The following is a 9009-nucleotide window of genomic DNA, read 5'->3' as shown; positions in this document are numbered from 1 at the left end:
CATTAAATGACTAAAATGTCACAAATCAACTGCTTCTAATTCCATTTTTTGCTACTCGGTATTTCTATGGCTCTGGGTAAAGGAGAGCAGAGCCATAGAAATACCGAGTAGTCCAACCCATTGTTACGTAAAAGACAAATTGAACGGCAATTTGGGTCCAAAATAACACAGTAGGTATAGGGAAAATCCATGTAAACTTATGCCTAAAAACAAATTTAAAGATTGAAAAGTGTAAAAAACATGTGTTATTTCTTTTCTGTATCAAAAAAGTCAAAAAATGGAATTAGAAGCGGTTGATTTGTGACATTTTAGTCATTTAATGGGGGTAAATTTATATATTTTTTCAAAACAATGTTTGGTAATAAAGGTAAATAGAAGCTGTTTTACGCCTTTCCACAAAAGGAAATCGCAAATAAAACTCAACAAGTTCGTTTAAACTCATTGCGAAAGTCACCGCTTTTGCTCTATTTTGAACACACATAGACGGCAGTTGGACTACTCGGTGTTTCTAGGACTCTGTCCTTTACCGACATTGAAGATGCGCGTTCTATTCTTTTTTATTTCTGTGGATAATACTGCATACGATCTCCAAATTAACGTGCACTAAAACCACTACTCTTATATCCCATTATCATTTACTGTGAATAAAAATCGTTTGGTTGGTTACTTCTGATTTGTTTATGATCGAGTCGCCCGTTATATTATATTAAAATAATGGATTAATTAATATTATGCTAACTAGTTTAACACGTGCTTACTCATTAGCTCTTTGCTCTCGTGTGTGAGTGTTTTCTTTGGTTTTCTCATAACTTTAGAAAGTGTGCTGCTTACTCGTATGTCGTGTGATAAACTGTGTGCCGTGTGGTATTAATTAATAAGAATTATTATTAATTATATCATAATAATCCAGAATACATTTTACTAAGTTTTTCATTAACACAGTTTAACAGGATTGCGCCATAATTAACCGTGGTATATATCATATGCATTTACGCGAATTGCTGTTGAACCACTACGTAACAATTTTATTTATCCCTTCGAATACGATGGCGAAGATCAAATTAAAATAACGGAGAGAAGGAAATTATTGGGAAACGACAGTCGCACTGAATTGTATTTCATTAAAGTAAATTAAAATGTAAGTTGTCAGTTGCATTAAAGTGTATGTAAAGACACTCACCACCTGTAGAATAATACTGGGAGTCGTCTTAAAAAACATTAATGCCGCACTAATCTAAGCTATTGTAGCCAAATTTTTGACATAATTGACTGCAGCTGCAGGCCCTTATAATTGCAACTAGGTATCGCACATACTATAAGTGTGATTTTACATGTTTTACAAACCTATATTGTAGCTAACATGTTTTACTCTTGCATCAACTTTATTTTTTATAAAACTGACACCACTTGTGTATTGTGGGGAGGTGTCAGAAGTTAACGAGTCAACTGGTATATTGCAAGACTTACTTTATTAAGTCAACTTTAACTTTCATATTTTCAGATTGAGTAGGTAATTTTTGTGGTTAATTTTAATATTGGTGTCTTGGACATGGGAAGTCAAGCGGTGACAGATACAGATATGGATTTGTATTGTAAAGCAAAATCCTATGTTTGCTCTACATGCGAAGTGACATTTTCACGCTATGAATCTCATTTAAAGTTAAACCATACAGATGTTGACAAAGTGTTCTGTTGTATTCAATGCAAAGATATCTACACACGCTCCTACAACTTAATCACATGTTACCATTGTAATTCAATTGTTAAAAATACGAAAGTTGCTGTCAGTCAAATAACTGGTGGTGGGATCAAAGTATTTTGTTGTGGAAACTGCATGTTGCAACATTCAAATGAGGTTTCTAAGCCAATAGTAGAACTGTCATGCCAAATGTGTCGCAATCCAAATGTGCCAATTATAGTAAATGTATTGTATAATGGACGCACTCACAAGTTGTGTTCAAACAATGCTTGCTTGGTCAAGTTTAAGAAGTGGTACAAGTTGGAATTGCACAGTTGTGTGGGTTGCAATGATCAACTGTTTGATGGTGATGACCAGCAATTTATACAGCACCAAGGAAAAATAGAAGAATTCTGCTCAACTGAGTGTTTAAATTTGTATAAAGAAAACAACAAAAAACAATCAACCTGTTCCTGGTGTAAAGCTACGCTGAATGTTTTTTCTATGATTGAACGTGTTGGTAGTGATAATAAGTTAACTTACTTTTGTTCACTCAGCTGCATGTCAAAGTACATGGTGAAATTAGAGGATAATTATGACGTTTTGTGCTCCTATTGCAACATGGAGTACATGGTAAAGTTTTATGTGGTTATGTCAGATGCATCAATTAAAGGGTTTTGTTCAATTAACTGTGTGGCAAACTATGAAAAGAAATTTAAATTTATGTCAATTAAGGAAACTTGTAACTCTGACAATGAAAGAGGTTTTCCCAAGCAGAAGGGCTCAGATGCTGACCATCAGCTTTCAGAGTGCACACATTCTGGTAGTAAATATGTATGCATAAGTTCTACTTTGCCCTCCCTAACCCATCCTTCAGCATTTATTAAACAATTAGGGAATCCAGGAAGGCACACTAAACTTGTAAAAGCAACAAGAATAATGCCGGCTGCTTCACTCTGTGTACCGGTAGAGTTGTTACCAGAAAGTGTTGAAAAAGTGAAGCAATATTTTGAAGATCACAAGCTGATAGGTGCAGAAACACAAACATCCCATCTTCTCTCTGTCACTGATCTGAAAAAGAAAAACAAAGCTATTATGTGTAAGCCGTATAAACAAAACAAATTGATTCAAACTGGGGATATAAATAAAACTTGTGATGCATCCACTCAAACACATGGTGAATGGTTGCCAACTCTGTTTCCAATACCCATTCCTATTCCGATATATGTCCCATGCCCTGTTAAAATGTTTTCAGAATATGTCCCCCATCCAGTGCCTCTTCCAATACCAATACCTGTTCCTGTTCTTTTACCAACCACAATGTCCAATGTAGATTCATTAATTAACTCAATCGACGAAATTCGACAGAAATTTCCAAATAATCCAATTGAAGCTGATTTGTTATTGATGGCTGAAGCTGTGTCTAATGAGGATAATGAAAGATGCAGAAATATGATGGAAGGAGAAGCAGAGGATGTGTTGTCTATTGCTGCCAACATTACCGGTATTGTAGATGTTACGGAGTTAAACGTGGAGGATGATATTCCTTCATTGGTAGATGAACCAAGTGCTAAACGGAGAAAGAAATCTACTAGTACAGTGTCAAATATTCCTTTTCATTTTAAGTACGGAGTAACAGCATGGAAACGATGGGTTTTTAATTACAACCGAACTTCTCAAGCTGGTCGCATTCCAGTTGATCTTGCGTCATTATCACAATTTGAAATTAAAGAGGCATTGGTTAAGTTTGTAAGAAGTGTTAACCGCCCCGATGGACAGCCATATCGTGCTGACAGCATTTTCTATTTACTTATGGGTATTCAAGAAGATCTGAGTCGATCAGGCAGATTAGATAATATATTTACTGATCATAACTATGCTGCTGTAATGGATGCATTCCATGGCACTGCTCGCAGTTGGATTCCTGTTTGTTCTCCATTAAGAGTTGATACACGAATTTGTGAGGAACAGTTATGGCAGTGCAAGCAACTTGGTGCACATTCACCGCATTCTCTGTTGTTTACAATGCTATACTTTACCACAAAAGGATTCTTGCTCAAGACAGCAGACGAACATAATAATCTAACACTTTTGAAAGTGATGCAGCGCTCAAAGTGTATTGTGAGAAAAAGTAATGTGTTAACGGTATCATCATGTGTAAAACATGGAAAGGATAGCAGCTTATTTGATCGAGCCCTCAGTCAAAACAAAAATAATCCAATGAGGTGTCCTGCTGGACTTTTTGCCTTTTATTTTTCAAAGTGTCCTTCTGTGTTACGGTCCAATTCAAGTGAATTATTCTACCTGCGACCTGAACAAGCATGTATTCCAGAATCACCTGTGTGGTACAGTCCATCTCCACTATCCACCAAAGACATAGAACTGATGTTGTTCAGAATACTCATGGTTAAGGAAGTGCACGAGTTTTGGATAAATAATCAAAGATAATTTACTAAACCTAATTCTATGTATTCAACATAAGTAAAAAGTTCACCAACGAAACAAAACATCAATTGCTAAAGTTTTCTGGGAAAAATATTGACATATGCTAAATATTTTGTGGTAGGCTATTATTTATTAGCTAATATTCTCTGTATTTTTCCAAACCTGACAAAATAGGTTTTTAACCTGATTTTGTGGCATTAAAAATTACCTTTGTCAATTTACAACCAATACTTCGCTGTGTGTATACTGTGTATTCTGTATTGTATTCAACAAATTAAACACAACTATTTTTCTCTGTTTAGTGTTACAGTTCTTATACGAAAATATTTTACATGTTTTCTACGTTCTTGTTTCTCCATGAAGATTTTATGTGTTGGAAAAAACAAAGTTAAATGGACACAGTTTTAAAACTGTTACCAATTTGTTTTTAAACTATTACTAAACCTCTGTATAAATGTATTTACTGTTAGTGTCTACCACCACACTTTTCAAAGGCTTATTTCAATACATTTTGCTAACATTTAGTTGCATATATTTCTTTACACTGATTTTGAATGCATGTTAGCATTAGGTTGTTTTATATAAAAATTATTATAAAAAAAATTATACAAATTAAACTAAGAATGCAATGTTCTCACACTAACCTAAATATAAAAAAAATCAAATTGAGAATAAAAGTCCTGCTGATATCAGATAGTTATTATGTATTAGCTATAGATCAGAAACTTATTTTAACCATTATAGAAAGCTAAGTATGGTAAGATATTATATTGGAGTGGATGTCGGTAGTCACAGTGTACGAGCAGGGTTGGTTGATAATGATGGGACGTTCATAGCAACAGCTGAAGAGGGAATTACTGTGGTGGAACCAAAAACAAATCAATACATTCAATCTTCAGATGAAATTTGGCGCAAATGTTGTTCTGTTATTAAGGTGTGGTTAAAGCAGTTGTTTGTGAATCAAAAGTAAACAAATCAAAATGTTTAATTTGGTTTCTTCTTAATATAAGATGATAACTTACTTTATCACTTTATTCTTCAGTAACAGGAAAACAACACTTGTTATAAGATGTTCTCCTCATACACATCATGCCTGCTTACAAGTTACCACATGACTGACTTTAAAGTATTTTGCCCAAAGACACATACGTCCACAATAGTAGCAGCAACTAGCTTTAAACCCACAACTTGTGGGTCAAAGACAGACATACTTACTCCTCTGCCACAGTGTAAAATGATTTCCCTATTATGCTTTGAAATTTTTACAGTCAGTTGTAAAGAATGTTGATCCATCAAATGTTCAAGGCATTGGTTTTGATGCAACATGCTCATTGGTTGTGCTTGATCATGATTTCAAACCTGTTCCTTTAACCAATGCAAGTAGGGTAATGTTTTTTTTATTTTAAATGCAAATGATCTATATGCCTACTAGCACATGTCCCATAGTCCCATAACATAATGGTGTAACATACTTGATCTGACTACATCATATTTTTCACAAGACTTTAAATCATGTCTTTATTTAGCAGTGTTTACCAGCAAACATTAAAAACTTTCCTTTTATTTTAATACTCCAAGTTTAACTTTGGAAGATGAATTTCAGAAAGCAACAATGATGACTTTAACATAATAATGTGGATGGATCACAGAGCTAAAGAAGAAGCTGACTTTATCAACTCCACAAATCATGAAGTGCTGAAGTTCGTTGGAGGGAAAATATCATTAGAAATGCAACCTCCAAAACTGCTATGGATTAAAAAGGTTTACTATATTCGTTGGTTATTTACATTTGGGAAGCTGAGACTTTTTAGAATTTAAGGTAACACAACAAATTCCCATCATTATGTATTCGTTGAATTTGTGTTTATATTACTTCAAGTCTAAATACAAGGGTAATGTTAAAAATTTGCATTAAAATTAAAAAAACATTTATTTCTAGTGTTGTGTAAGAAATAGATTGTGGTATTGTAGATTTTTAAACTCTGAGTGTAAACATTTCACAACAATTTTATAATTTTTCTAATTTCTTTGCATGCATTTGATTTTGATCAAAATATTTGATCTATAGAATCAACCAGAATGCTGGACAAAAGCTCACCACTTTTTTGATCTGTCTGATTTTTTGACCTTCAAATGCACAAATAGTTTAACCAGATCTTCATGTGCTGTTACATGCAAATGGTTATATTCAAGTGAATCCGGATGGAACAAAAGTTTTTGGAAGGAAATTGGTTTGGAAGATTTAAATGACAACAACTTTTCAAAAATTGGTTTGTCAACAATAACTATGGTATATTTATGTACTGATACTATGTAGGTTTTACGTTTTAATTAACACAGAAGTCATATCGAAATCTAAACAATTACTTTCCGACATCTGGTGTTTCTTTTATTTTTTCAATTATTGTTAATCTTTAAATTTGTTGTGACCTTTTCTTAAATAACCTGCTTTAATGCTTTATCCTGTTTCAATGTTTATGCCCTAATATTGTGTGAATTATTTTTGGGAAAGCGAGGAAAAACTTAATAAGGAAATGAAACCAGAATGCCCAGTCAACGTCATTTGCTTTTGTATAGCTTAACTTAAAATACTGCATGGTGGTGCTATTGTATAAAAAAATGAACAGCATCAAACGTAATATCAAATTCGTAATCCGGGTTATTATGTCTTGCTCTGTTAACTGTAAGGAAAACATTTCTATTGCTATGATACAAATATATTATTTATATTTTGTCTTATATACTAGTTGGGAAAATCATGTTACAAATGCTTTTAAGTAATGTTTTAACACAGGGAATGTTATTCTGCCACCTGGAACAGCAATAAAAGGTGGACTTACGCAAGAAACTGCATCGAACATGGGATTATTGGCCAACACTGCAGTTGCTGTTGCTATGTTGGATGCACATTGTGGTGATTTCTTACTTCTTTACTCTCATTTTTAATATATTTACAAAATGCTTGCTTAGAAATAAAACTATTTGAATTAAATAATTTCTGCTAAGAAAAAAAATTGATTAATATTAAAAAGTATTGGCTGAAGTATTGGTAGTGAAAAATGTATGTTTCACAGAACCACTTTCCAATACTTTAAAATTAAAATTAAGGCTTACATAGGTGGACTTGCAGCAGTGGGAGTTGGTGGCCATGACTTGAACAACCAACAACTAGATATTACTGAGTGTATGGCACTGATATGTGGTACGTCATCCTGCCATATGGGGGTATGTATAAGTATAACATGGTTATTGGTGTAATAAACATTGTTTTGCCATATATATATATTATATGTAATATATGTGTATATATATATGCTTTTTGTCATTTATATTTTATATAAAGTGGTCATAGCACTTAACATGTATTTTTACAAAAATATGTTAGACCTGCCTGTTGCAATATGATTGGAATAAGAAGTTTACTAAGCTGAATAATTGTAATTTTAATATTTAAAAAGTTCCTAAATGCTTAGATAAGTTCGGCACCAATATTTGTACCTGGTGTGTGGGGTCCTTACTATTCTGCAATGATTCCAAAGTTTTGGCTAAATGAAGGAGGACAAACTGCGTCTGGAAAATTGGTAGGAATTTTTTAGTTTTTAAATTTGAAACAATTTAGTTAATTAAATCTATTTTGCCAGTTAATGAAGGAATGCATTAAATGAATCTTAGGCAATATTTGAATCATATTCAGTGGCATAATTGTAGACTCAGCTTTTGCACATGTGTAATTCTAGCATAGTGACAAAGTGGTTTCGCGGCCTGCCCCCAACCTGTCCTAGAGGTTATGGGTTCAAGGCTCACCGCTGCAACCATTGTGGGTGTATGCGACCTTGAAAGACACTTAACGACAATTGCTCCCACCCAGTGGCACTAACGGGTTGTCTAAATTGTTAACCATACATAAAAAAAAATCCAAAAAATAATCACCCACAAAGTGACATTCGAGGTAACTCGTAAGCTGTGCTTGTTTTACATGTTGAATTACAAATAAATAATATACACCCATTCCCGGTACTTTATATGACTTATTTTTAATCCAGATACTCCAGGTGGCTAAACTGTAAAGACGACGGTGTGGGTAATACATCAAACTATTCATAATTGTTTACCTATTTTGTTGTTATATCTAGATAGATCACATCGTACAAACACATGTGGCATTTTCTCAGCTGAAGCAAATGGCTAAAGAGCGGTGAGTGCTACCATTTTCTTTTGTAGAAACTGTTAAAAAATATAATAATTTCCAACCATACCAAATAAAAAGCAGTTTATTCATGCGGTAGACCATTTTATGCGTTTTAATCTACTTTATGCTTTATTTAAATGAATGCAAACACCAATAAATTTGGCCACTTGTTTGTAATAATCATTTGTCTTACATGGCAGTGGGAAGAATATATATCACCTTCTTAATGATATTGCATCTCAACATGCATCAGATTATGGTGAGCTTGATGTTGATGTCATGACAAGGAATATTCACATCCACCCAGATCACCATGGCAACCGATCACCTTTGGCTGACCCAACATTGTGTGGAGCGGTGTGTGGATTAACATTGGATACTTCCTTACAACATCTTGCACTTTTATATATTGCTACTATGCAAGCTCTTGCTGTGAGTATGTGAACAATTTGTTGTAGCTTAACAGTGACTAATGTTCATCCCCCACGATACCGTACAGTGGTTAGTACTATGTCCGGCGCCGTGCTGTAGTGGCTAGCGCGCCTGCCTGTAACCCAGAGGTTCAAGGCTTGATGCTGCTACCATTGTTGGTGTATGTGTCCTTGGGCAAGACACTTAACGGCAATTGCTCCAACCCAGTGGTCACTAATGGGTTGTCCAAATTATCAGNCATACATAAAAAAGTAAAAAATCCAAA

The 9009-nt window shown here is 34.0% G+C and overlaps 2 protein-coding genes across 3 annotated transcripts in view; both read left to right on the top strand.

Annotated features, from left to right (window-relative positions):
• The first annotated feature begins 961 nt into the window (after positions 1–961).
• On the top strand, positions 962–4861 carry LOC100180475 (zinc finger MYM-type protein 3-like). Its single transcript, XM_002127293.4, has 2 exons — positions 962–1138; positions 1502–4861. The coding sequence occupies exon 2, from the start codon at positions 1550–1552 to the stop codon at positions 4124–4126; it is 2577 nt and encodes an 858-aa protein (XP_002127329.1). The 5' UTR covers positions 962–1138; positions 1502–1549; the 3' UTR covers positions 4127–4861.
• LOC100179764 (FGGY carbohydrate kinase domain-containing protein-like) overlaps positions 4845–9009 on the top strand; it is a 7676-nt gene continuing 3511 nt past the window's right edge. Inside the window, exons 1-9 of one of the 2 annotated variants that reach the window (XM_002121594.3) lie at positions 4845–5057; positions 5392–5503; positions 5727–5884; positions 6192–6393; positions 6918–7037; positions 7242–7348; positions 7597–7704; positions 8257–8318; positions 8513–8744. In XM_002121594.3, the coding sequence (XP_002121630.2) occupies positions 4878–5057; positions 5392–5503; positions 5727–5884; positions 6192–6393; positions 6918–7037; positions 7242–7348; positions 7597–7704; positions 8257–8318; positions 8513–8744 (1281 nt within the window). In that variant the 5' untranslated portion in view covers positions 4845–4877. The remainder of the gene's footprint in view (positions 5058–5391; positions 5504–5726; positions 5885–6191; positions 6394–6917; positions 7038–7241; positions 7349–7596; positions 7705–8256; positions 8319–8512; positions 8745–9009) is intronic. The other variant, XM_026834500.1, reaches the window with a different exon arrangement.

Source organism: Ciona intestinalis, chromosome 5 (genome assembly GCF_000224145.3).
Source record: "Ciona intestinalis chromosome 5, KH, whole genome shotgun sequence".
Taxonomy (NCBI): Eukaryota; Metazoa; Chordata; class Ascidiacea; order Phlebobranchia; family Cionidae; genus Ciona; species Ciona intestinalis.
This window is presented reverse-complemented; position numbering and strand designations above follow the sequence as displayed.